Raw genomic sequence first — 26722 nt, forward strand, 5'->3', positions numbered from 1 at the left:
AATTTACTAATAACAATAAAGTGTTAGTTTATGAATTTGTAAAATAATTTTTGTTTGTTTGAACAATGAATTTATATTTTTGATTGAATTTTTGTCCTTAAATAAAAAAATAAATTTAATTACACACTTAAATAAATTAATATTTGTTACTCCACCCCAACAGTTTAAATAGTTATTAGCACACATCCATATAGTTGAGATCTTTCATTAACTTAACTAAGAGAAAGGTAAAAAAATTCCAAACAATTACTCTATTTAAAAATAGTTTAAATATTTTCTTAGTTTTCTTTTATTTAAAATAATTCAAAAAAATTTTCTTTTATTTTACTAGTGTTTGTGTGTGTAAAGAGAATAAGTACTTTGAATTCTAAACAAATCATGACTTTTAGAAGCATTAATCCAAGCTACAGACTGCAGCATCAGCCGTTGGATGTGGAGTGAGAAACTAAACAATAGAGAATCGGATGGTGGGATGACGGGAGATGTTTGTTACAGAATCTGTACCATAGACAGGTCCTCGTCAATAGTATTTCAAAATGAAACTTTTTATGAGAGAGACTGATTTTAACTGGTGAAAAGCCATCGATGATGTATATTCCATTGCAATTTTTTAATTTATTTGTCCAAGTGTGTGTTGGCAAATTTGAATACGATTTTATCTCCATTATTCATTATATTTTGAACTACTAGTAAAAAAAAAAAAAAAAATTTTTTTTTTTTGGTTATTGCGAAATACGTTTCTCTTTCGTATGTGATGGAGATTTAACAATCTCTTTCTCTCACAACTGTAAAAGCCAAAAGAAACGGACACAACAACAGCTGTAGGCCTGAAAACTGCGAGGGTGGGACCCACGTATTGCCTGGCAGCGTACTATTAGTCGTTCACTTTTGAATTGATAGTTATTTGACCAAAATCATTCGATCCGCTGGTTGCTGCTGTACACAACCGTCAGGCTCCCATTGATTGATTAACAGTTCATCAAAATCTTCAAAAAAAATAAAATAAGATGAAAATAGTATATCAATATCAAAATCAAAATCATCATTTATCACTGCGTAAACGTCCACGTCAAAGGCTCCGTGTACATAATTTATTGGATTCTGTAATTGCTTCAAATGATGGACTTAGCAAAAGCAATCTCTCATTTTGTCCTCTTTTTTCTTTTTTTTTTTGGCCTGCTAAATTTGGTCAATGATAGAACACATGAAGGAATCTCACTTTTATTAATACTAGAAACTTATTATCTTACGTGATAACGTAAAAAACATGACTCTTTCACGGTCGTTTTATAAAAATTTAACGGTCATAGAAATACAAGTTAATAAAATTATATTATTTTCACAATCATTAAATTTTTATTAAACGGCTATAAAAGATAACTAAAGTCTTAATACTAATATGTGTTGCCATAACAGAAACGATTTAAGAACAGTAGACTTGTTACTAGTAATAATATTAATATAGACTAGAGAATTCTCATGTGCATTGTAGAGATTGAATTTTTCTCCCCAAAAAAAAAAATAGAAGCAAAATTGATATATTCTAATCTAAATTTTCGAACCAAGCCATCACAGAAACGATTTAAGAACCGTAGACTTGTTACTAATAATATTAATATATCGTAATATATAATGCTACAGGCTACACCTTCGATCGCATGCATATGTGATATGTCCTCAAGATTGGAATAACGTCCAAAACAATGGCAGCTTAATACCGTCCCCAATTTCTCAACTTCGAAAGGCACAATTATGAAATGCAAGAATTTTTTAGGGAATCATAAGAAAAATTATATTTAAAAAGAAAGAATTTCTCTTATCACATGGCACATGTTATGCCAGCACCATCTGTCGCTTTGGCTTAAGCATCAAACAAAAGACAAATAGCAAATGGACAGGACAGGTAGTGGCTCTGCATCTGTTAGCCCACAAATGGTACATGAATACGATTGTCTCATTCAAACAAGCTTCACTTGGCGTTCCAATACCATAATGTCAAATTTGAGCAACGACTGACATGGACTTGGTTTGCTTGTTTAATGAGTTTGGGAATCACTTTTTGCACCAATTTCTAGTTGCTTGGCACAAGCACTTTTTTGAGAGTTGCTTTTGTGATCAAGATGGAAAAAGGAGACACGTTGATACAATCACTTACGTACCGTCTTAGTTAATATTTTTGCAATTAAAATTACACTAATTTCCCCTTAGATGCAAAGTATAAGTAGCTTAGATACACCACCCGAGCCATAGGTCACTTATCCCGTGTTAAAACACTTTTCTGCCGTCTTACAGGGCAGATGGCGGGAAGAGTTGGAAAAATTATAGAATACTTATAATGAATTACAATCAATTGATGTACGCATGACATGTACAATTAAATTTAATATAACTGTTACATGTATGATGGTTTTTCAAACAAAAGAAACATATGTCATAGCATCATTTATTTATTATATGACTAACATGGTACCCCCGATGCATTCTAGAATTTCTCGGCACAAAATTGCCAAAGTATGCTCGGTAGACCTGAGTTATAATATCACCTAGTCTAACTATCATAAATGTGTATATTAATGAAAACATAAGCGGAAAATAAAAGGAACATATGAGTCCAAGCAATCGGGTCCCATAAAGTTTGTGAAAGGAAGCAAAGTATCATAAGCTTCTATAGGCATTGCTCGAGACAACAAAATTTGCTCGCAGCCAAATAGTGTTGATTGCAGCTTAGCTGTCTACCACACTCCCCAGAGAACATGAGCTGACTTAATTATAATAAAGTGGGAAAGAGAGAAGAATTTGCAGCCTACTCTTACTGATTCTGCTAATAATTTTGAAACAAATCTTGTGATTCAAGATCGACAAGGTAAAAGTGGTTGTGATAAAGAAGTAAAGTAAAAGTCACTCGGTCTTTAAGGTTACTATCCTGAAAAAGCATATAAAGGTTTGGAGTCTATCTATGCTTACCTTTTATGTTATGTTAACTCTCCCAATGAACTGCATCAAATCAAAAGCCCATAATGCCATAACGGTCATCAAAACTGAGTGAATAGTTTAATGGACACCGTAAAACATTCTGATTTTTGCTTAAAATAAAGGCATCTACCATTGGTAAAACCAACCATGAAATACATAAATAATATAGTCAACATCTATGTATGTATTTGTGGAAAGAGAAAGAGAGGTGCAACTTTCTAAAAAGCATAAAGCAGTGAAGAAAATGGGGAAGCATTAGTATGGAGAAGGGGGGAAAAGACACAAACACCCACATGGCAATGAAGCAAAAAATAAACAAAATGCCAACCAAGACTCCTTGAGCATTACTCCACCCCTTCTCTATAATGCATGACGAAGATTCAATTTCAATTTCACATCCTCTTTTCAACTTTGTGAAAATTTGTAATGTAATTTACTTCTCATTCCCAACAAAAATCTTGACCAGCTGTAACATCAAAACCCCACATTTACTCTCCCTTTCATTCACCGACTCTCCTATTCATTAGTCATTACAAAACCCAATTCTAAAGAAGAAACAAATTGTTGGATTGAAAAAAAATATTTATATCCACCTCGAAAAAGTACACTACCTCTCTAGAATCCACTGCCTGGTCTCTCTCAATAATCTGCACAAGATAGCACATTCACAGGTGTAAGCAATAGCAAACATAACAGATTCTAATATCAATTCAACGCAGAATAATGAGATTCATCTGATGTTCTAAATTAGCATACCATCATGTTTCTTCACCAAATTTCTTGCAAACAACAAGCAAATAACTACAAATCCAACTCCTGCTGCTCCTCCTAGAATTATGGCCACTGTTTTTCCTGTATTTGGTCCTGGTCCTACACCAATCAATGAAACACACAGATCCCCAATTTAACATTTAGAATATATTTCCAACAAAATATATCCATTCAAATAAGAGGGGGAGGAAAGTGTTCAAAGTGAAATTAGCAACTAGTCCGTCAAATTAGATCCACAAATCAGAAAAAGGAGATTAGATAATCTTTTTACCTGATGAATCTGGAGAAGACGATGAAGAAGATGATGACTGTCTCCTTGGGACCCCATTTGGATAATAACTATAACTAATAAAGCACTTGTGGAGATAAACTTGGCCGGAAATAGAGCTTCCACATTCAACCTGAGCTCTTTGAACAGCACCCTTAACACAATCACCACAATCCGAATCACCCAAATCACCCTCACATTGAGCCAACAGGTAGACAGATTGATAGCTTGTTGTGTAGAAACCATGGCCACTGACCACACCATTTTCCATCGCTTGAAGTGCAGCATCCCTCCTCTCTTCAAACCCACTACCAGCCACATTAGTGGACCCACAAGTCTTGAACAGCATCTCCAAGCCCGAAACTTGAGGAAAGCCTGAAACTTCATACAACATGTAGCAACCAAGTAGCTGAACTCTAGCAGAGATGGTCTTGCCACACTGTTTGTCTGATAAAGTCGGCAACTTGCTCACACAGTTGTAGCAATCACTGTTGCTAAGGTCTCCTCTGCATTGAAACAGACCACTAATTGAAGCCTGGCCGGTTCCCGATGAGGTTTTGAAAAATTTGGTCTTTGTGGACTGTGAAACCAAGGACCCAAACAGAGCAGACAGAGCTTGAGAGGAAACTGGATCTTGAAAAAACTGCTTGGCACAGCCCTTGTACACCAAAGTGGTGTAATCAGTATCAGATTCAGCAAGATTTGTGAAGAAGCAAAGTAAAGAAAGAGTAAGTAAAAACTGGGGTTTTGAGCTAAAACCCATTTGAGGCAAGGCCTAAACAGGATCAAATCATGGCAGTTTTATGAGTGTGCAGGAATGATTTTTAGTAATTTTTGGACGATTTTCAGAGGTGGGTTTTGGCTAAAAACTGAAAGTAAAAGATTGTAGGGTTGTAGTTTGATGCTTAGGCTTCAGCTTCAGAGTTTATCAATTTTTACTTTTTCTCTTTATAAGCTCAAAGAAAAGTGTTCTTGATTTGTGGTGATTTGGGAAATAACTTTCCGTTTGGATGGCCTAGTTGTGCAAAAATGAGAGGGCATCTTTTGCGCTGCACAAGAGCAGCAGAGTACAATGTCGATCTGATAAACTAGAGATAAAATATTATTTTTATTGAAATTCTGAAGTGTTTTTTATCATTATTTAATGGGTATGTTTGTTTTTTGATTTTATAATAATATATATTAATATTTGAAGAGAATGAGAACAAAATGGTTAAAGTAGAATACTTTTTAATAATAAAAATCAAAATTATTTTCTTTCTTAAAACAAGGTGTGGAGCGGTGAGGAATCTTTATTTTTTCTGGGAGAGAAGAGTATGAAGTTTGACTGAAAATTTAATAATGCAGGAGCTAGGGTTTGAACTGGGTAGTTTCTGTTTGAATCCTTTGAATCTCATTTAATTTTCAATTTGATTCTAAGGGCACATGAGGCAGCCCTCAAGACACAAGAAATATTTGATTCTCATAAATATGGAAGCCTGCCATCTTTTGAACTTGAGACATGAAGAAAAGTCAGGATAGAACTCTTTAATCATTTATGAATGATCTAGAATCAATGCACAGATCCAATGTGATCCTTCTGATCTAAAATACCTACTTTGATCATATTAACTCCAAAAAAAAAAAAAATCCATTCCCATTTAAGTCTCTTTTATATATATATATATATATATATGTTTGTGTGTATATGTATGTATGTATAAAAGGATTGTTTACATCTAACAAAATGTAAAGGATCATTTTTAAACTTCGATTTAAAATTGAAGAAGTTTGTTCTTAGTCTGACGGTCCAAATCCAAGACAAAGTTAATTTTTTAATCAATTTTTTTTCTTTTTTATGTAATATTTGTCACATGTTTGAATTAGATAAAGTCTTTTATATTGTTCGTTTTATTCTAGGTGATTATTAAATTAATTGTGGAATTAACAAAAGCAACCACAGCAATTGAGCTAAATTCACCATTGACATTGATGCTTCAACATAGCAAATGAATGTGAATATGCCATATTTGAATCATCGTTCTCAACTATTGTTTATAAAAGAAAGAACATCAAAACAACAATGACCCATATTATAAATGTGATGGTGTATATATATTATTAGAAACTATATTTGATAAAGTTGGTATAAAAGTATGCTTGTATTATCAACACCACCAAATCACAACATCGACAATAGTTCATCAATTATAATTGAACAATAATAAATAAAGGTATAAAAAGATTATGTTGGTGTTTGAGGGAAAGATGGGAAAGGTAATAGAGCGCCACGTGTCAGCCAATGGAATGATATCAGCACAATCGGAGGTACCCTACATAATCCGAGGTGCCCGACATGACTTGAGGTACCCCGTATAAATAGAGGTACCCTGCACAATTAGAGGTATCCCACACAAATAGAGGTACCCCATACAAATAGAGGTACCCCATACAAATAGAGGTATCCCATACAGATAGGGGTACCTTGCGTAATAGGGGGTACCCCATGTAATTCGAGGTACCCGGCAAAGCGGATGCAAGAGAATCCACCGAAAATATCCGCCATGAGAAACGTCTCCGCCTCCTAAAAGATATCATTTGATTTTGTCAGAATTAAGAATCAAAAGCGACGTGCTAAAAGGAGGGACAGCCGTCTGCTACCTCTGCCAAAAGTGAAGGACACTGTCCCAAGGACAGTGGTCCCTAGCCGCCTACCCGACAGCTACTGCAGAGGTACCCTGGACCACTCTCCAGCGCACGCCACGTTTCCAAAAGATGAGATACGCCGCGAACATGCACATAACGACCCCAAGAATCATAAAAGCGGTAAAAGGACGTTAGCCAAAAAGGGTATGCCACGTGGCAGCTAAGGTACTCCATATATAAAGGCGCCTAGGTTTCATTCTCCATCATGCTCTCATTCGCCCAAAAACACTCACACTCCAAAAAAAAGGTTTTCTTCAACCTTAAACCCTAATTTACAGAGGGCTAGCTAGCTCACTTTGCAATAAAAGCTTGAGTTTGCTAACTTGAGCGTCGGAGTGTGAACGCCGGGGTACCCCTGGCTTCACCTCTAACCTCTATTTCATTGTTTTGCAGGCGTGAAGCTCATTTTGAAGGATACCTCTCTTGTTTCTGATCTTCCACCATTGTTACCACTCTCTCTCCCTTTCTCACCTCCCCGCATTTCAGATACACCGCACCGCACACAATAAACTAGTGAGGTACCCCATCTCCCCCAAAAATATAAATTCATTGTTGAAGATTGATTTTGGATTTTCCTACCCCAAAATCAGTTGAAAACAATTGGCGCCGTCTGTGGGGAGACGCACAAAAAGCCTCCTCCACGGTTACCAAACTAGTTGTTGTGTGTACTCCAATACATGGCACCCGACGTACCTCCCGAAGGTTTAATGGGGGATCCTACAAGGATGAGAGAGGACAGCAGCAGTGAAGGCAGTGATCCCGCGAGAAGGGTAGCCCGCATCAGTAAGGGCAAGGGTGTCAAGCAGTCGACGGGTGTTCGCCAAGAAGAAGAACCTATTTCGCACAAGCGTTTTGAGGATCTTGCTCACGCAATACTTAGGGCGGTTGGATCTCGGGCACCCGAAAGTTCACTTCCACCAGTGACGCTAGAAGCTCCACCACCTCAAACGGACGACCAAGCTATGGTCAGAAGAGGGGTACCCGAGGCCAGCAAGCCAAAGCCTAGGCCATCGGGTACCCGTTCTAAGTTTCAAACCATGGGCTCCCGCGACGAGCGTTCCACCGCCTCTTGCAATTCCCGCAGTAGCCAGGGTACGAGGCGTGCAAAGCGTACCCACGAGGATCTCCGTGAGAAGTTAAACGCCAAAAGGGCTTCTCAAATGGCGGCGACATCATCAGGTACACCGAGGGTACCCCTCGAACTTGTGGAAAAGATGGAGAACCTGGAAGCCCAAGTGAAGCTCCTCTCCGAGAAGCAAAACATCACAGCTGCACCAACGCCAATGACCTACCAATCGCCATTCACTATGGAGATTAGGACAGCAGCTCTCCCCGAGGCGTTTGCCATGCCTCAGATACCCCAATACTCGGGTACCACTGATCCCTCGGAGCATGCTGAGCTATACCGTGACCAAATGCTTATTAAGGGTGTAGATGAGAGCGCCATGTGTAGGATGTTTACACACACACTCACGGGCCCCGCGAAGTCATGGTTTCGCTCTTTGAAGGCGGGTAGCATATCTTCCTTACACCAATTGTTATCTGAATTTACTAAAGAGTTTTCCTATGCTTCCACTCAAGATAGGGTAGCCTCCAAACTTGCCTTTATCAAGCAAGGGGAAGCCGAGCCTTTGGCGGAGTATGTAAGTCGTTTCCACCAAGAGGTGCTGCGGACCGGAGCATTTGGAAACCAATACACATTGACCCATTTTGAGAAAAATTTACGGTTGGGTAAGTTATGGCGTTCTTTTCAAAAGAAGCGTCCACTTTCATATGGGGAAGCCCGTTCTCGGGCGTTGCAACAAGTGGAGATGGACGAAAAATGCCAATTGAAGCGCCAAGAAGATAAGGCCGATGTTACAAAGAACAAGGAGAAGCCCAAGAGGGTGGAGGCCCCAATACCGCGGGTGCCCCGAGCACGGAGCCCTCCACGGGCTGCCTTGCGGGGACGAGGGTATAACCCTCAGGGTGCCTCAAGGGTACCCCAACCTCCAAGATCGCCACCACCGGATCAGCGAGAGCCACCGCCGAGGCCTCGGTATGAATCTTACCACCCACTGAATCGATCCCCAGAGCAGATCTTCTACCATATTCGGGATAGTGGCCTCCTCCGCCCTCCTAAGCCAATGAAGAAGTACCCCAACATGAAGCGTAGCCTGAAGTATTGCGAGTTCCATGAGGACTTTGGTCACAGCACAGCCGAGTGCTTCACCTTGCGAGAAGAAATTGAATCTTTGATTCTCAGCGGGTACCTCAAAGAATTTGTTGCTGGCATGAGAGAAGCTCGGAAATCTGCGGAACATGATAAAGGCAAGCGGGTAGCTGATGGCAGTCCCGAACGAGAGGTACCCCTTGGACACAAGAAAGGCGTGTATGTCCGAATGATCATGGGCGGACCGACTTTAGCGGGCCAATCTAGGAGGGCTATCAAAGGCTATGGTAGATCGTTGTCGATAACCACCAATATGGGCAGAGAAGTCAACCTTAATGAATGGGGTACACCGAAGGTACCCCACCATCCCCCGCCTATCCTTTTTACAGAAAAAGATGCGGAGGGCATCTCGTACCCCCACGATGATGCCTTCGTAATTACGTTGAAGGTTGCCACTGGTAAGGTAGCAAGAACTCTCGTAGATACCGGTAGCTCCGTTGACATCATTTTCAAAAGCGCCTTGGATCAGCTATTGATTGAGTCGCCAAAGATCACCCCATATGCTACGCCTCTTATTGGGTTCGCCGGAGATATGGTTATACCAAAAGGCATCATTACGCTGCCCGTTACACTTGGTAAGGTACCTCACCGTGTTGTTCATATGATTGATTTTCTTATTGTAGATCACCCGGGTGCCTACAATATTATATTGGGTAGGCCGTTCTTAGTAGCAACTAAAGCGGTGGTATCCATGCACTATCTCGCCATGAAAGTCCCGGCCGCCCAAGAAGTTATCACCATTAAAGGGGACCAGCAATCGGCTCGTGGATGTTATTCCGTGGCCTCCAAAGTCACTTACCAAATAGCTTCAGATCCGCCAATGAAGGGGTACCCTAGTGGCAGCCAGCCCACACCTTCCCCCTCAAAGCGAGCACTTGCTAGACAGCGGAGAACAGTACTGAAAAAATCTCCTCAAGTAGCCCACCCACGAGAAAAGTTGGAGTTTTCACCAAGGGAGATGGAAGCAGTTACGGGGGATAGCTCGAGGGTACCTCACGGGGACCAGGAGGAGCCCAGATGTGAAGTTGAGGCACCTTTGGATCCCCGAATATTGAAAGATGAAATGCGGGGTACCCCAGTTGAAGATCTTATTTCAGTCTCGATTTGCGCCACCGACCCAACAAAGACAGTGAAAGTAGGCTCCAACCTCTCGAAGGAACAAATGGAGAAACTCATCACCTTCCTATGTGAGCACCTCGATGTATTTGCTTGGTCCCACTCGGATATGCCGGGTATCCCACATTCTCTCTCATGTCACAAACTCAATGTCAGCCCGCATAATAAACCGGTCAAACAGAAGCGTCGCGCCTTCAATCAAGAGAGGTACGATGCAATTGAACAAGAGGTAGACCGCCTATTAGTAGCACGGTTTATTCGGGAAGCAGTGTACCCCGATTGGGTGTCCAACGTTGTTCTTGTCAAGAAATCAAACGGAAAGTGGCGCATGTGCGTGGACTTCACCGACTTGAATAAGTCCTGCCCCAAGGATAGCTTCCCGCTTCCTCGGGTGGACCAGCTGGTTGATGCAACAGCGGGGCATGAAATGCTTAGTTTTATAGACGCCTTCTCCGGGTACAACCAAATCCCGATGTACGAACCCGATCAAGAGAAAACAGCCTTCATCACCAACCGGGGGTTATACTGTTATAAGGTTATGCCGTTTGGTTTGAAGAATGCCGGGGCTACCTACCAGCGGCTAGTGAACAAAATTTTTAAAGAACAAATCGGGCGCACCATGGAGGTGTACATAGACGACATGATCACCAAATCGGTGCATGCGGGGGAACACCTGGGGCACCTCAGAGATACCTTTACCGTTTTGAGAAAACATCAGATGCGGCTAAACCCTGAAAAATGTGCATTCGGGGTAACCTCGGGAAAGTTTCTCGGTTTCATGGTACAACAACGGGGGATTGAAGCCAACCCCGATAAAATTCGCGCAGTTCTTGACATGAAATCGCCAAGCACCATCAAGGAGGTTCAAAGCTTGGCAGGCCGGGTAGCTGCTCTGAGCCGCTTTATCTCCAAGGCTACCGACCGGTGTAAGCCCTTTTTCAAAGCTTTGAAGACCGGTAAAAAGCTCCAATGGACACCCGATTGCGAAGAGGCTTTCCAAGAACTGAAGGGGTACCTCGTGAATGCTCCACTACTTGCCAAACCTGAGCCGGGAGAGGTGCTGCTGCTATATCTCGCCGTATCCGAGCATGCCACCAGCTCTGTGTTACTCCGAGAGGATGATAATGGGGTACAACGACCTATTTACTACACTAGTAAGGCTATGGTTGATGCCGAAAAAAGGTACCCCACCTCTGAGAAGATCATTTTGGCATTGGTTGTCTCCGCACGGAAGCTCAGACCATATTTTCAGGCTCACACCATTGCAGTCGTCACCAACCTTCCCCTCCGGCAAATCCTTCAGAAGTTAGACATGTCCGGAAGGCTTCTCCGATGGTCCCTCGAATTAAGTGAGTTCGACATCATCTTCAAGCTTCGTTCGGCGATTAAAGCTCAGGCCATTGCTGATTTCATTGCGGAATTCGCCAATGACTCAAGTGGTGAAGGCGATCTGAGATACCTGTTAGATACCCCACCTACCGATGAAGAGGAGCAGGTCTGGGAAATATATGTGGATGGTTCCTCTAACTCACACGGAAGTGGCGCAGGAGTTATTATAATCGACCCGAACAAGGTGAAAATATGCTACGCCCTGCAATTCGGATTCAAGGCTTCAAACAACGAAGCCGAGTACGAGGCAATCATAGCGGGGTTGAGGATGTCGAAGGCTTTGGGAGCAAAAAGGGTACACGTCAAGAGCGACTCACAGTTGGTGGTAAGCCAGATTACCGCACAGTATCAAGCGAAAGAGGAAAACATGAAGGGGTACCTCGAAAAAACCAGAGAGTTGATGTCCCAATTTTGCGAGGTTAAAGTGGAAAGGGTACCCCGACTGGAGAACAGCGAAGCCGATACCCTAGCAAAAATGGCGTCCCTTGGTGTAGCTCAGTCAGCTGGCCCCATCACAACAGAACACATACCCGCCCCCAGCATTGATCTCCTAGAGCCGTTGGAAGTAGGATCACTGTCCAACGAGGTACTTTGGATGGAGCCTATCATAAGGCACCTCAAGGATGGAGACCTCCCCTCAGATAAAAGTGAAGCGAGAAGACTAAAGTATAAAGCTGCCCGGTATTGCCTGATCCAGGATACCCTATACAGAAGAGGGTTCACTCTTCCTTACCTTAAATGCTTGGGAAGCGACGAGGCCGAGTATGTCATGAGGGAGATACATGAGGGGATTTGTGGCAATCATTATGGAGCACAATCACTGGCGCAAAAAGCTCTCCGTCAGGGGTACTACTGGCCAACCATGCGGGAAGATGCCAAGAATATGGTACGAAACTGTGACAAATGCCAAAGGTTCGCCAGGGTACCCCACCTACCCCCAGAGAAGCTAACAGTTATATCTTCCCCTTGGCCCTTCGCTATGTGGGGAGTGGACCTCATTGGCCCGTTACCTACCGGGAAGGGGCAAGCAAAACATGCAATCGTGGCGGTAGATTATTTTACAAAATGGGCGGAAGCGGAGCCACTAACAAGCATCACAGAAAGGAAAACCACCGAATTCATTTGGAAGAACCTCATTTGCAGATTTGGAATCCCTTATGCAATTATCAGTGATAACGGCAAGCAATTCGATAATGAAAAATTTCGAAGCTTTTGTTCGGAGTTGGGGATAGCCAACCGATTTGCTACACCTGCCCACCCCCAATCTAATGGGCAAGTCGAAGCCGTTAACAAGATTATCAAAGGTATCCTGAAGAAGAAGCTAGAGGAAAGAAAGGGAGCATGGGTAGACGAGCTACCTGGCGTACTGTGGGCATACCGGACTACTCAAAACACCTCCACCAGGGAGACCCCGTTTTCCCTCGCATTCGGTGTTGACGCAGTGATTCCTGCAGAAATCGGGGTACCCTCTCACAGGGTTGAATACTTCGATGAGGCCGAGAACACCTCCTTGGTTGCTTCAAACCTTGATTTGGTGGCTGAAAAAAGGGCTAGAGCAGAACTGAGGACAGCCATATATCAGCATCGCATTTCGGGTCTATATGAAAAAAAGGTACGCCCTCGATCCTTCAAGAAAGGAGACTTGGTCTTGAGAAGGGTAACTCAGAACACTAGGGTACCCTACGAAGGTGCTTTCGGGGTAAATTGGGAAGGACCTTACCGCATCGACAAACCCGTTGGGACAGGTGCATACAGGCTACTCCACATGGATGGCACAATTGTGAGGCACCCCTGGAACGCTGCAATGCTACGGAAATATTACTAAAGGACAGTGTCTCAACCTTTAGTCTTTTGCTGTTATTTGCTTTCTTTAATGTTTTTGTGTGATAGGCCAAGTAGGGTACCCCAAATGCCCTATGTTGTTCAGTTACAACTTTAGAGTTTCTTTAATTTTCAAATGAAAAGAATAGGAGGTCTTGCGGTCTCCCATTCTCCTCAGGGTAACAAAGCTAAGTCATGTATTGATCAACGCTTTCGTTATCTATAAATGCATTTTCTTTCTCAACAAATATGATGTGAGTTCTTTCTTTATTTTTCGCCACTTCGATCTTAGAATGCAGATTACATTCATTTATCGCCATTAATATACCCTCGCATCTGGTTATATGCAATTCTCGCCATACGCTTGTCAGTTATGACTAACCTATCACAGGACCAGCCAAGGTACTTGATATGCCTAGATCGTGACGATCTGTGTAAAGCCAAGATAGGCAATGGAGTGAACAGCCCAGGGGTAGCCTTTCTGCGGAAGCATGACAAAGCTACCTAGACAAAGAGAGGGAGGGTCAAAGAGGACCCGAGGGTGAAGAAAAACCGGCATACCCTAGCGGCACGAAGTTCGGCTTAGGTATGAGAACACCCACACCTCCGTCCTCGTACTTTTGCAAAGTATGGGATAAGCTATTCAAAAATTCGGAGAGCACTTCGAAAGAATAAGAAATTGATTGGTTGGACCAATTGCGCACTTTCAATTTTTGATCGAGATGTCGCGACGATGTTTTGATTACCTATTTGTGGAAAATCCGCCATGGTTGCCGAGGAGGGCATGCACCAAATTCGCCGCTCAGTGTAAACCAGCAGGCGCCTGATGTTGAATACTTGTTAAGGTACCAGGGGTACCCCATTTTAAAAAAAAAATGATGAAATGAGAGGTACCCTAGGAATTTGTAAGATAACAGTTTAGCCAAGCATTCATTTGCAGAATAATGCAAAGTACAAGAGGACTAGATGGTATGATATCATAACAAAAGAGAAGTCTCAATAAAACAAAATATCCCGAGAAACCAAAAAGAAATAAACAAGGTCCAAATAGCAAAATGTGGATAGATCCGATAAACAAGAGCACAGTGAGAAGGCTACACCGAGGGGGGAACGCGATCCCCAACATCCGTCTCTAGAGGGCGATCGGCAGAAGACTCCGAGGTACCCGGAATATGAGCCGCCGAAATAGGGGCATCCGAGGCGGGCAACGACTGAGGCTGATGGGGTACCCCAGGCGACCCAGAAGGGGTACCCGACCGTGCCTGGGAAGACTTCTTCCGCTCCGCAATTGTCTTCAGAATGGCAGCCTTGTTGACGAATTTCTGCACGCGGGGTACCTCCAACGCCGGATCCACACTCCACACCTCCGTCATGATGAGTGAGAATGCATCCTCCGCCATCGTCTTTTGCCGAGATAGCAGATCCCCGTTGGTGGCCCTCAACTCCTCACAATCCTTCTCCACCCTAGCTTTCTCTCCCGATAGGCCAGCAATGCGTTCTTGCAGAGTTTTAACTTCTCGAGCGAGCTGATCCTCACGAGATTGACGGTTTTGAAGCTCACTCCTTAACTTGTCGACCTCTGACTGTGCGGCAACAAGGGAGTCGAGATCCGGAAGGCAGTGGCTAAGGAGAAAGGATGCCTGCGGGTCATGCAAGACATGTTAAATATATGTGTATAGCGAAAAGATCAAATAAGTAAAAAAAAAAAAAAAAATGATGAAGAGTACACCCAGGGTACCCCAAGAAAGCCTACCTCTTGGGTAGCCCTAAGTGCTTGACCATAACGCTGGCTCAAGCTCATCTTGCCAACCTCTTCAGCAACCTCGGAGGTAACATTTTCAGCAGAGTAGTAAAAGTGGCGAGCCAAGTGCGAAACCTCCTTGTTAGAAGCCGGGTCTAAGTCACCCTCACGTAACTCATCGGGGAAAGTAGAAACCAGCCCGAATTTTCTCTTCTTCGAGCGAGGGGTACCCTTTGACCCGCTGTGGGAGGTACCCTGAGATTTCCCCTTTGGACCGGGAGCTCGAGGAGGTCGGGAGCCTTTCGGGGGTACCGCCGAATCCTGAGATCCGGAAGCACCGCCCACTACCGCTTGGAAGAAGGCGTCGAAAGCATCACCCGTCGATTCCATGACTGCACCCAATGCACAAAAGTTATGTTAGCTGGACAAGTACTAAGTACTGCAAAAGTAAAAATAAGAAATGGAAAGCGGAGAAGCGAAACGAAGAATGCAATAATAATGGGGTACCCCAGTCCCATAAGTAATAATAGGATACCCCCCGACACCCAAATCATACATGAGTCACCCCCAGGAGCAGATGTAGGACTTCGGTCAATCAGCCCCGCTCTCCATAATCGGCTCTCCTCCAGCACATCACTACCCCTCTGTGCACCTCGAAGCCTGTCCATAAATTTCTTCACCTCTCTCCCCACCTCCTGAACTGGGCATGATCCTTTAGCCCATGTCACACCTGTGAAAGCATAAAGAACTCAAGGTTAGTGAGACATTCAGGCGAAAGATTCCGATTAAAAACCATAAGTAAGGGAGATACTTACAGTCTACATTGAAGGAATGAGAAACCTCCACGGGGTCGCCCTTCTCACCTAGAGTCTCTGTCCCCCACCTACCCTCAGCGACAAACCATCCCTTTCGGTAACCCTTCTTCAAGGCGGGGTTCCCCTCAACGATGTGGCCATGATCACCCCAGGGAGAGAAGTAAGCAATGCCGGGACCCTTAGGCTTCTTGAATTGGTAAAGGCCCCTCAACTCCCGAACAGAAATGTCGCGCTTCACGACCTCCAACCATAACACATGTAAGCCCGTCAGTGTCCTCCACCCTGGAAGGGACAGCTGCCCAGGAGCTACCCCCAAGTAATTAAACATTTTCATAAAGAATGGTTGGAGGGGCAGGCGGAGTCCTAGATCGAAGAGGTCGATATGGAGAGCAATCCCATCAGACTTTGGACACTCGGGTCGCTCATTCACATGGGGTACCCTAAGCTGGACAGACGGAGGAATATTGTATTTGGCTCTAATTTGCTCCAACTCCCCCAAAGTAGCCCTCCTAATGCCTAGGGAAAAAGGGTTGCTAGATTTTGAAGGTGTGGCAGGGGGAGATTTAGGCGGCTGGTCCGAGGAACGAGCTGGAACCTTAGGCTTGGTTGGCTTACCCTTCTTTCGAGGATGAGGGGTAGGCCGTCTACTAGGAAAGCGTGGGCTGACACGAGGGGTACTCCTAGGAGGAGGGGGCTCAGAACGAGAATTGCAACTCCTAGAGGAATTAGGAGGGGACCGATCCCCCTCGCTGATGGAGATGTGGGAAGGGGAACCCGCAGGAGGGTTGTCAACCCTACTAGCCCCAACTTTACGTCGCTTCATCGGGGGTCCCGTGTGCTTTTTGCCCATCTACTTTTACCCAACAACACACCCACAAGTTCCCCAACAGCACATCCACAAGCCCCCAACAGCACATCCACAAGTTCCCCAACAGCACATCCACAAGCCCCCAACAGCACATCCACAAGTTCCCCAACAATACACCCAACGATACACCCAACAACATATCCACAAGCCCCCAACAACATATCCACAAGCCCCCAACAACACATCCAACAAGCCACATGTTTTCCAAACAACAATATATCCATACCAAGCACCATCCACCACACATCAACCACCAAATGCAAACACCAACCAACAAAACAAAAAAAAAAAACAACAAAAACCAAAAACAAAATTTTCTCAGAGTATGCAAAATAGCGCCACTGTGAATGCGCCAAAGGAGGAGAAGCGAGGAGGGATACCTGTGATTCACCAATTCAACAGATCGGGATTGATAATCGCGGCGAAATGAAGCTGCAGGCAACCAAAAATAGTGGGTAAAAATATGCAAGTATAAAAACAAAAATAAGCTTAAATATATATAGTTATTTATAAATAAATGAATAAATAAAATGAAGAACGAAGAAGCTGCAGCAACCGGCGTCGGCTGTCATGGCTGCAACCACCGAGAACCGACGCCGGAGATCACGAGAAGGATGCCGGAAACCGCCAAAGGAGGACGCCAGCCAAAAAAAAAAAAAAAAAAAAAAAAAAGAAAACGAAGAACAGAGAAGACAACACGGAAGAGGAGACTGCAGCCACCAAACCGACGCCGGCTGTCGTGGCTGCAAGCACCGAACCGACGCCGGCTGCAACCACACCAAACCGACGCCGGAAATCATAGAGAAAAGCACCGGTCGAAACAAAAAAAAAAAGAGAAAAATCGAGAAGCTACAGCCGCTAAACTAACGCCGGAAACCACCAAACCGACGCCGGCTGCCGCGGCTGCAGCCACCGAACCAACGCCGGCCGCAACCACACCAAACCGACGCCGGAAATCACAGAGAAAAACACCAAGCCGAAACGGAAAAAGAGAAGAAAAGGGAAGGAAGAGAGAAAGCACCAAGGGAAAAATAAAGAAACGATGAAGGAGGGGTTACCGTGTGTATCGCCGGACTGAGATCTCGCCGTGAGCCGCCGGAAATCGCCTTGAACCGACCAGATCTGGAGCCCAAAACCGCCACTGCAGCAGCCGAGATCCACGCCGGAAAACGTACCAGATCAACGCCGGCCGAGAGAGAAAGAGAAAGAAGAAAGAAAGAAAAGGAAGAAGGAAAAGAGAGAAAAAGGAAGGAGAAACGTGAGAAAGAAAATGGGAAAGAAATAAAAGAAAAAGAGTAAAGGGAGAGTAAAGCCTAGGGAAGATGAACAAGGCTAAAAAAAAAAAAAAAAAAAAAAAAAAAAAAAGAGCGCCACGTGTCAGCCAATGGAATGATATCAGCACAATCGGAGGTACCCTACATAATCCGAGGTGCCCGACATGACTTGAGGTACCCCGTATAAATAGAGGTACCCTGCACAATTAGAGGTATCCCACACAAATAGAGGTACCCCATACAAATAGAGGTACCCCATACAAATAGAGGTATCCCATACAGATAGGGGTACCCTGCGTAATAGGGGGTACCCCATGTAATTCGAGGTACCCGGCAAAGCGGATGCAAGAGAATCCACCGAAAATATCCGCCATGAGAAACGTCTCCGCCTCCTAAAAGATATCATTTGATTTTGTCAGAATTAAGAATCAAAAGCGACGTGCTAAAAGGAGGGACAGCCGTCTGCTACCTCTGCCAAAAGTGAAGGACACTGTCCCAAGGACAGTGGTCCCTAGCCGCCTACCCGACAGCTACTGCAGAGGTACCCTGGACCACTCTCCAGCGCACGCCACGTTTCCAAAAGATGAGATACGCCGCGAACATGCACATAACGGCCCCAAGAATCATAAAAGCGGTAAAAGGACGTTAGCCAAAAAGGGTATGCCACGTGGCAGCTAAGGTACTCCATATATAAAGGCGCCTAGGTTTCATTCTCCATCATGCTCTCATTCGCCCAAAAACACTCACACTCCAAAAAAAAGGTTTTCTTCAACCTTAAACCCTAATTTACAGAGGGCTAGCTAGCTCACTTTGCAATAAAAGCTTGAGTTTGCTAACTTGAGCGTCGGAGTGTGAACGCCGGGGTACCCCTGGCTTCACCTCTAACCTCTATTTCATTGTTTTGCAGGCGTGAAGCTCATTTTGAAGGATACCTCTCTTGTTTCTGATCTTCCACCATTGTTACCACTCTCTCTCCCTTTCTCACCTCCCCGCATTTCAGATACACCGCACCGCACACAATAAACTAGTGAGGTACCCCATCTCCCCCAAAAATATAAATTCATTGTTGAAGATTGATTTTGGATTTTCCTACCCCAAAATCAGTTGAAAACAGTTGGCATTGCTTTTTGGAAATTTTCACCACATAACAGGCCATATATGACAGATTTATAGTTAATCAATGATGAAAAAATGCCCACAAATTATTGCATATTAGTTTAGGAACAATTTTAACTTTTTTTTTTTTTAATTTTAGAATGACTTCACCTTCATTATGAAAAAGTAAATCATTTAGTTCTTGACATGCTTTAATGAAGATACAAGATACTGTGAACTATTTGAATGTGCAAACATAGCCCAATGCTTTTGGTCAATCATAATAATTAAATGTATGTTTATGTGTTAAAATTTTAGTGAATGTCTTTCCTTTAATATTTAATGTTAAATGTGCTTTACGGAGAAAAAAATCAAAAGTGATAATCAAAGAACTCGTTAGTAATTTTGTTTTTTTTTATTAATGTTAAGATGTATATGGGTTAAATTTTGTTTTTTTAATTAAAATAAGAAAAAAAGAAACTATATATTTCAAAATTATTTAAAAAAAGATAGCTTACTGACTTACTGTGTTTGTATGAAAATGTGATTAATAAATAAATACTTTTTCCAAATCCGTTTTCATCTCCCAAACGAGTCCTAGCACCTCAAATTGAACATTAGGCTTTTACTCTTATTTGCACCTTAACATTCACTGAAGATTAACAAGAGCTTTTCCTAGAAGCTGATTTGAGAATTACTTTTCCTAGAAGTTGCTTTTGGATGATGGCATCCAGTGAGAGAAACAAAAGCTTTCTCGACATTTTTGTGTATTAAATTTAGCTGTAAAAGTCATTCAACAATTGCACTGTAATAAATCTTACCTGATAAGCATGACTTAATGTTATTAAAAATAATAGATGTGTTATCATATGCTTGTGGTTATCCACCATAATAGAATCAAGTTGGCTCATCGTTAAGATTTGATTAGCAGATATCTAATGAAATAATCGCTGGAATTGAAATCTTATTCAAAGAGAAAGATCTCAAATATCTTATCAGTGTATTAAATAAGACAACTAGTAAAAGATCTTTATTTGTGGTCCGATAATGTTGTAATTGTGGTACCGTGCCACAGTTGCAACCAACCATTAAATCCACTTGGATGAGGGGTGCAACAATAAATCTAAGTGGATCTAATAACTGATTGTAACTGTGACACGGTACCACAATTGCAATAAAGTCAAGTCCCTTTATTTGATGATAAAATAAAATAACTAATAAAAGACCTTTATTTGATGATATTGAATCAGCGAAAGCCAATATAGATTTGGAAGGTATTAAATTAAAGTAGATTAAGAGCTTACTCCACTTGTGATGGAGTCTAATTCATTTAATGTTATTAGCATCATGTCAGGAAAAATTAGTAGCAATTTGGAGATTAGTGGGGTTATATATGATATCAAGGCTCTTATTTGGAATAGTAGTTTTTTTTTTTTTTTTTTTTTTATAACATGAACCTAAGGTCTTGTAACTCAGTGGCTCACTAAGCTGACTCGATCGACCAACATGGAAGATAATTATAATTTTGGGTGGCGCACTTAAAATTCTTCATCAGTTGATCTACGAAGTTGCATTTTTTTGAGACATAAAAAAATGGTGTTTTTTTTTTCAAATTTCGATCATAGTTTTTGGATTTAAGTAAACATAGTTATTTCTAGCGAATTGAAATTTTTTTAGGCGAATCTAGTATATCAATTATCAAATGAATAGAACTGAAAATTTAGATCAAAATGATGAGATTCACGCACTACAAAATAGTTTTTCCCTATTATTGGCACTGGCTACGACGGCGGATAAGAGAGTTTTATTTTTGCTATTTTAAATAAATTTTTTAAATTAAAGTGATAATAAGTTTGATTAAATAAACATTTTGTGTTAAACAATATAGTTTATTTGAAAACAAATTTAAAATAAATATAATTAGTTAAATATTAAAAATTAGTGACAAGTATTAAAAGCCAAAGGTTAAAATTGTCCAAATAAAAATTTGTAATTCATTTCTCTCAAGATTTTTTTTTACCATAGTGACCAATGTTCTCCTATCCTTTTCGGATAAAGATCATCTTTTGATCTGATCTCTCATAAGTTTTTAAAAAATCTTGTGTCACGTGTCTTTAAGTAATAGTATTTGAGTAGGATTTAATTTCTTCATTTTCTTTATTTATTAACTACCAATCACTTACATATATTTTTACACAGGAAGAGATCAAAATCATAAGAGAATCTTAATCCTATTCTTTGCCTTCTTCTCTTTTCATTAACTTTCAAAAGAAAAAAAAAATAACACATAAATAAGCGGTAACAGCATAAAAAATAATGATGATAATAATAATAATAACAAATAAACGGTAACAAACAATGACATCGCTAATTGTGTTTCATTTCCAAATTTCAAGCAAATTCTTGTTACCCTAATCTAACCGAATTGTGTTTATGTTCCACCCTTGTGTTTCACAATTGTGTTAGTGGATGATTATGATTTAAATATATATATTTTTTAATTTATTAATCAATAATCATATTAAAATAATTTGTTCAGATGAAGATATAAACAGGATTGGATCTTAATCCTTCACAATCCGATCATTTTTCTTCCGCGTGTAGCAACGCTATTGGTCTTAATCAAACCCAACATAAAATCTGAGCCGTTGCCAATAAAATAAGGATCCAAGGGCCCCCCAAGCTCTCGTAAAATAATATGAATTCAGTTTTGGTATCACATTTAATATTCCTGATTCCTCCCAAACCTCCCCTTCTTACAAGACCGTTGTCGGTCTTTTGTCCCACTACTTCCGTTCCGTTTCGTTTCCACCGACTCAAAATTTTCTCTTTTTCGTTTTTTACTTTTCTTCTCTTTCTCTCTCCTTAAAACACTCACACATTACGCATCGATACACATTAACGAAAACTACCATTGAAGCTGACGCTACCGTTGTTTCTAATCATTGTCTTATTTATTTATTTTCTCAAAAAACTAGAAAAATTAAAAAAAAAAATAAAATGTATTCGATTAAAGAAAAAGTAACGGAGAAGCTATCTCGTCTCTTCGCTGATTCTCCCAATAATTCCGTTTCTTCTCCCTACGACGATCCTCAGGTACTCTTTTTTTTTTTTTTAAATCAGTTCAGCGATCTCTTCGTTTATTTCACGTATTACGTTTTTTAAATAATTGAGCTGCTTTTATTTTATTTTTTTATTTTTGTCGGTGTATAATGTAAGATCTGATTGAATTTAAACAATGTGGATGAGAAGCTGACTTTACTGTTGATTGACATGTGCCTAGGAATGCTTTTTTTAAGTTGATATTGATAATATAAATTGAATTTGGAAAAATAAAAAATTAAAACTTCAATTTTATGTCAAAATTATGGATAAACTTCTTTTCATTTGCCTTTTGAAATTAGTTTCATGATTATACAGTTAGGAATTTAGTTTCAAGGCCTGAATGTGATTCGATTTTCGTACCATTTTGTGATTCTGATGATATCTGTTTATTATTGTTTTAAAATAATATGGAAAAGGGAAAAAAATATATATGCATTTGTCACGATCCAATTTACAGTTTCTTACATTACAACATTTTGTGAATGATTTATTTTTGTTGGTCGCTAAATTTGGAAATTCTTGTGATGTGTGCGAATATCATATTAACTAATAAAGCGTACTTACACTCAAAATTGTCATGCATGATGTTAAAAGTGGAAGTAAGGAGATCCATTTGTTTCTTGGGAATGTAATTTCAAAGTCCTTAGCTTGTAACAAAAGATGCAGAGACTTTAGTCTGTTTAATGGCAGTTGGTCCTTAATCACAGCAGTGGGGTTAATAATCTTAAACGTGTCATTTTTGTATGTAGCAAACAACATAGTTCAAGTTTACTAGATACAAATGAAACTCATATATGTACATGCTTATGCATTTTTTTCTTTTCTATGAATGTATATGCACATTTGTACATATGCAAGTACATAAGAATATGTATACAAATGGCATAGAGAAAACCAAACTTACCAAGTTATGGAAGTATGCCATCCATTTTAGTTAAGAGGGCCTTTTCTTTTCCTTTTGGGATTATAAACATTAAAAAATTTATTGTCTTACTTTTGTTTTATTGTTTTTTCTTGTTTTCACGGATTGTAATGGGAGAGATGTTGTATATTTGACTGGTAGTAATTTGTGTTGTTATGATTTTTAAATGTCTAGGCCAGGTCATACTCTAAAGGGGGGAAATCCTTGACGTCATTTTTTTCCTTCATCAGCCCTTTGGCTAGTTCTGATGGATCTAAAACAAGCCAAAAGCACCGTGAACTTAAAAAACTTCGATCAATTCCTTGCAGACAAATTAGTGACGATTTTGATCAGAAAATTGAACCCGCGGATATCTTTGAAGAATGCAGGACCGCATGTAGCCCAGGTATACAGAATAATGAAAATAGTCCATTAAGCATGAACAAGCAAGGTAGTGTTAGTGTTGATGATGATGACAAGGACTGTGCATGCGGAAGTACTAGTAGTGATTCTGATGCATATGCCGAAGCAACTGACCTACCTAGTCCGACAAAGCTTTTATCTAATGTAAGGGAAGACTCTGTTTTTATTACCTCAGAATTATATGAATTCTTGCAGTCATCCATCCCTAATCTTGTCAAAGGCTGCCAGTGGGTTTTATTGTATAGGTAAGTCTTGCTAAAATTCAGCTTTTTGTGATTGGCCCTTTGTTCTATTATCTGGACTTTGATTCAGTATTAATTCTTTCGAATGAAGGGCAGTACTTTGAAACATGGCATATCACTCCGTACTCTTATTCGCAAGAGTGCTGACCTTTCTGGTCCTTGCTTGTTGGTATGTTAGTGTCTCTTTCTACTGAGTTCTCGTAACACAAAGTTAATGATGTGGTCATCTGAAAGTATTCAGTAATTAGATATGCGCATTTTGCTTTGATATTTCTAGGTCGTTGGAGATAGGCAAGGTGCTGTATTTGGTGGGTTGCTAGAATGCCCTTTGAAACCCACCCCAAAGAGAAAGTATCAAGTAAGTTAATATGTTTTCACTGTTACAAACCTAATTTACATTGCATGTGCTCTTGAGGTTTACTTTGCTCTTTTGCATGCCTGGCGTGTTTCTGTGCACTGTTATCTTGCTTGATTACAATTTTGTGAAATCTCTTTACCAAATTTTTCTCTGTTTTGGTGATAGGGGACAAACCAAACATTTGTATTCACAACAATATATGGGGAACCAAGGCTCTTTAGACCAACTGGTAAGCATTTTCATCTACTTTTTGCTTAGTGCATAATCTTTTCCCAAAGCTCCTCAGAAGTACATGTTGAATTAATGAAAAACATATGGATGAGTAGATGCCATTTATCACCTTAGACAGCAAGATTTTGGTAGGCTGTGGAGCATAACATTAAAACTTTTCTTCAGGAATGTTATGGTCAGTTCTCTTGTATAAAGCACTAGGATGCCTTAGTTCTCTTGTATAAAGCACTAGGATGCCAATAATATCCATTGCCATCTTAGTCACTTTTTCAGAACTTCATTTCGCAGAGGTGTTCTTTTTGTACCTACTCTTTGCATTGGCCTTGTAATGAATGAGTATCCTATCATGCCGTGTATGGTAAGGTAAAATTAATACATTTGTGGAAGCTTGGAAATTATATCATGTTAAACTGATGGTTAAAAAAGCAGGGAACAGCATGTGTTTTCTGTCCATCCATGTGATCAGCCATTGAAAATGTTTTTAACACGACAATGGAAGAGTAGGATTGTTCTTAAAAAAGACTCTTAACCACAGTTATGCTTTCTTTGTAAGTCAACACCCCCATATATAAAATTTTAACTAACCCTTTTCAGTGATGGCCAAAGTTCGATCTTACTATTGTAATTTAAAAGAATTGATCAAGTTAATAAATCTAGGACAATAATGCCCTCAAATGCAAGGATAGCAAATTGTACAAATGTTAGGATGAACTTTGAAACTGGTTTTGGAGCACTGTTGGTCATGATGTGGCCTCTTGTATGTCCGCTTCATATGAGCTGAAAGGCATGAGAGCTCTGTAAGATGTTATGCAACAATTCTGATCCATGATTACTGTGCATTAGGAGTCTATGCTGCTAGCATCCATGTTAAAACTCTGTGGATACTTCTTTTCCATTTTTCACTTTAACATTTGAGCATTATATGTGATCCATCTTTAATATCAGAATACTATTTGACTATTATATGTTGTATCTTACAACCTCAACTGAAAGATCATTTCCCTAGAAAAGATAAAATGAAGCTTTCATTCGTGATATTTTAATTAATGTTATCTTGATATGCTATCTTGGTGGTTGAATACAGTTTTAGGATTTATGTACTTGCAGTTTATTGAAAGATTATTTCTCAAGAAGAGATTAAATGAAGGTTTTGCCACATGCTATAAAGCTAATATTGTCTGTTATTTGTGGAAATAGGTGCCAACCGATATTACTACATGTGTTTGAATGACTTACTAGCATTTGGTGGAGGTGGCAACTTTGCTTTGTGCTTGGATGGAGATCTGTAAGTTTAATTTTGTAAAAGTTCCCATTTTGAAGTTTGCTCCACTTCTTCAAGGTTGTTAAGTTTTTATAGTTTCCTGTTGTCTGAATTCCTGTCTTTGTTGTGAAAAGGTTAAGTGGAACTAGTGGAGCGTGTGACACTTTTGGGAACTTATGCTTGGCTCATAATGAAGATTTTGAGTTAAAGAATGTTGAGGTAAGTCATATTATAAGCTATCAGAGCGAGGAAATAGGGAACTGGCTCACGTATAGTGTTTGAAGTGGGGAAATCCAATGCATGTTCTAGCTCATGACGTTCATTGACTTAGGCCTTTAACTACATAAACGTCCTACTTAGGGAGTTTTTTTTTTTTTTTTTTTGAGACTTCGATTTTTTTATCTACAACTGAAACTTGAATCATAGGGGCTGCTGCCAATACTTCAAGAAACCCTCCCTTAATGGGGTATTAAATCCTAGGTATTATACCCTTTTCCAAGATTGGATGAATCGGTACTGGAATTTCATGACCTACGCTCATCATTTTGGTGTTGAAACTTGGAGTGGATGAATCTACATATACCAAACACCGTTTTAGATACAGAGAGTGGCTGAATACAATTTCATTAAGATACGAAAAATTGAACTGTGAGCACCGTTTCAGATACAGAGAGTGGCTGAATACAATTTCATGAAGATGCGAAAAATTGAACTATGTTCTCAACGGAACATTTTAAGTTGTAAAATTTCTTGGACTTTTGCTGCATATATTTTAACATTGTTTTTCATTAATCTTGTGCAGCTCTGGGGTTTTTCACACGTATCTCAGCACCTTACCTGATGCAAGGTTGAGAAATGCTTCAATCATCTGTATTTTTCAAGAACATTAGCATCATGGTCTTCATTTTATATTTATCATCTCGCCCCTTTTGCCCCCTCCTTTTCACTCAAGGGGGCACTTTTATTAGATGTAGTGCTCGGTTGCCCATTTTCCAAGTTTTTGGGTTTTTAATTGTGATGCTCATAATAATATAATCGTATAATTTGTAGTAATTTTGTATGTCCGTGAGGATCCGAGATTCGATCTAAACCTTTTCATTTGATTCACGTTATGTGTAATTTAAATATTATATAAATTATAGACAAGAAACGAGCAGAGCCATTATCTGTTTA

The 26722-nt window shown here is 40.5% G+C and overlaps 4 protein-coding genes across 5 annotated transcripts; 2 read left to right on the top strand and 2 right to left on the bottom strand.

Annotated features, from left to right (window-relative positions):
* Positions 1 to 3285: 3285 nt before the first annotated feature.
* LOC102629433 (plasmodesmata-located protein 2) lies at positions 3286 to 5443 on the bottom strand. The gene is made up of 3 exons (XM_006489574.4): positions 4016 to 5443; positions 3730 to 3843; positions 3286 to 3620 (listed from the first exon to the last, which is right to left on the bottom strand). Exons 1-3 carry the CDS (start codon positions 4773 to 4775, stop codon positions 3613 to 3615), a joined length of 882 nt encoding a protein of 293 aa, XP_006489637.2. The 5' UTR covers positions 4776 to 5443; the 3' UTR covers positions 3286 to 3612.
* Positions 5444 to 7374: 1931 nt separating this feature from the next.
* On the top strand, positions 7375 to 13239 carry LOC127903659 (uncharacterized). The gene has a single exon (XM_052444016.1). The coding sequence runs from the start codon at positions 7375 to 7377 to the stop codon at positions 13237 to 13239; it is 5865 nt and encodes a 1954-aa protein (XP_052299976.1).
* A 971-nt stretch (positions 13240 to 14210) lies between these two features.
* Positions 14211 to 17941, bottom strand: LOC102608590 (uncharacterized). Of its 2 annotated transcripts, none has more exons than XM_052438708.1 (6): positions 17718 to 17941; positions 17040 to 17091; positions 15792 to 16641; positions 15533 to 15706; positions 14989 to 15368; positions 14211 to 14875 (listed from the first exon to the last, which is right to left on the bottom strand). In XM_052438708.1, the coding sequence occupies exons 3-6, from the start codon at positions 16639 to 16641 to the stop codon at positions 14330 to 14332; spliced, it is 1950 nt and encodes a 649-aa protein (XP_052294668.1). In that variant the 5' UTR covers positions 17040 to 17091; positions 17718 to 17941; the 3' UTR covers positions 14211 to 14329. The 2 variants fall into 2 exon arrangements, with proteins under 2 accessions (XP_052294668.1, XP_052294686.1); XM_052438726.1 differs by having other exon boundaries at positions 15792 to 16644.
* Positions 17942 to 21776: 3835 nt separating this feature from the next.
* On the top strand, positions 21777 to 26722 carry LOC102629906 (uncharacterized). The gene is made up of 8 exons (XM_006489575.4): positions 21777 to 22124; positions 23230 to 23702; positions 23796 to 23868; positions 23977 to 24057; positions 24223 to 24286; positions 25486 to 25573; positions 25684 to 25768; positions 26352 to 26722. Exons 1-8 carry the CDS (start codon positions 22029 to 22031, stop codon positions 26388 to 26390), a joined length of 999 nt encoding a protein of 332 aa, XP_006489638.2. The 5' UTR covers positions 21777 to 22028; the 3' UTR covers positions 26391 to 26722.

This window comes from Citrus sinensis, chromosome 1 (assembly GCF_022201045.2).
Source record: "Citrus sinensis cultivar Valencia sweet orange chromosome 1, DVS_A1.0, whole genome shotgun sequence".
NCBI classification, from domain to species: domain Eukaryota; kingdom Viridiplantae; phylum Streptophyta; class Magnoliopsida; order Sapindales; family Rutaceae; genus Citrus; species Citrus sinensis.

Bases quoted from the DNA above. Each gene is read 5' to 3' on its own strand.
- LOC102629433 (XM_006489574.4), bottom strand. From the start codon at position 4,775: ATGGGTTTTAGCTCAAAACCCCAGTTTTTACTTACTCTTTCTTTACTT. The intron at 3,844-4,015 runs GTAAAAAGATTA...TGATTGGTGTAG, and splicing joins GTCTTCTCCAGATTCATCAG to GACCAGGACCAAATACAGGA.
- LOC127903659 (XM_052444016.1), top strand. From the start codon at position 7,375: ATGGCACCCGACGTACCTCCCGAAGGTTTAATGGGGGATCCTACAAGG.
- LOC102608590 (XM_052438708.1), bottom strand. From the start codon at position 16,641: ATGGGCAAAAAGCACACGGGACCCCCGATGAAGCGACGTAAAGTTGGG. The intron at 15,707-15,791 runs GTAAGTATCTCC...ATGCTTTCACAG, and splicing joins TCATTCCTTCAATGTAGACT to GTGTGACATGGGCTAAAGGA. The intron at 14,876-14,988 runs GTAGGCTTTCTT...CATGACCCGCAG, and splicing joins CACTTAGGGCTACCCAAGAG to GCATCCTTTCTCCTTAGCCA.
- LOC102629906 (XM_006489575.4), top strand. From the start codon at position 22,029: ATGTATTCGATTAAAGAAAAAGTAACGGAGAAGCTATCTCGTCTCTTC. The intron at 24,058-24,222 runs GTAAGTTAATAT...TTTTGGTGATAG, and splicing joins CCCCAAAGAGAAAGTATCAA to GGGACAAACCAAACATTTGT. The intron at 25,574-25,683 runs GTAAGTTTAATT...TGTTGTGAAAAG, and splicing joins TTGTGCTTGGATGGAGATCT to GTTAAGTGGAACTAGTGGAG.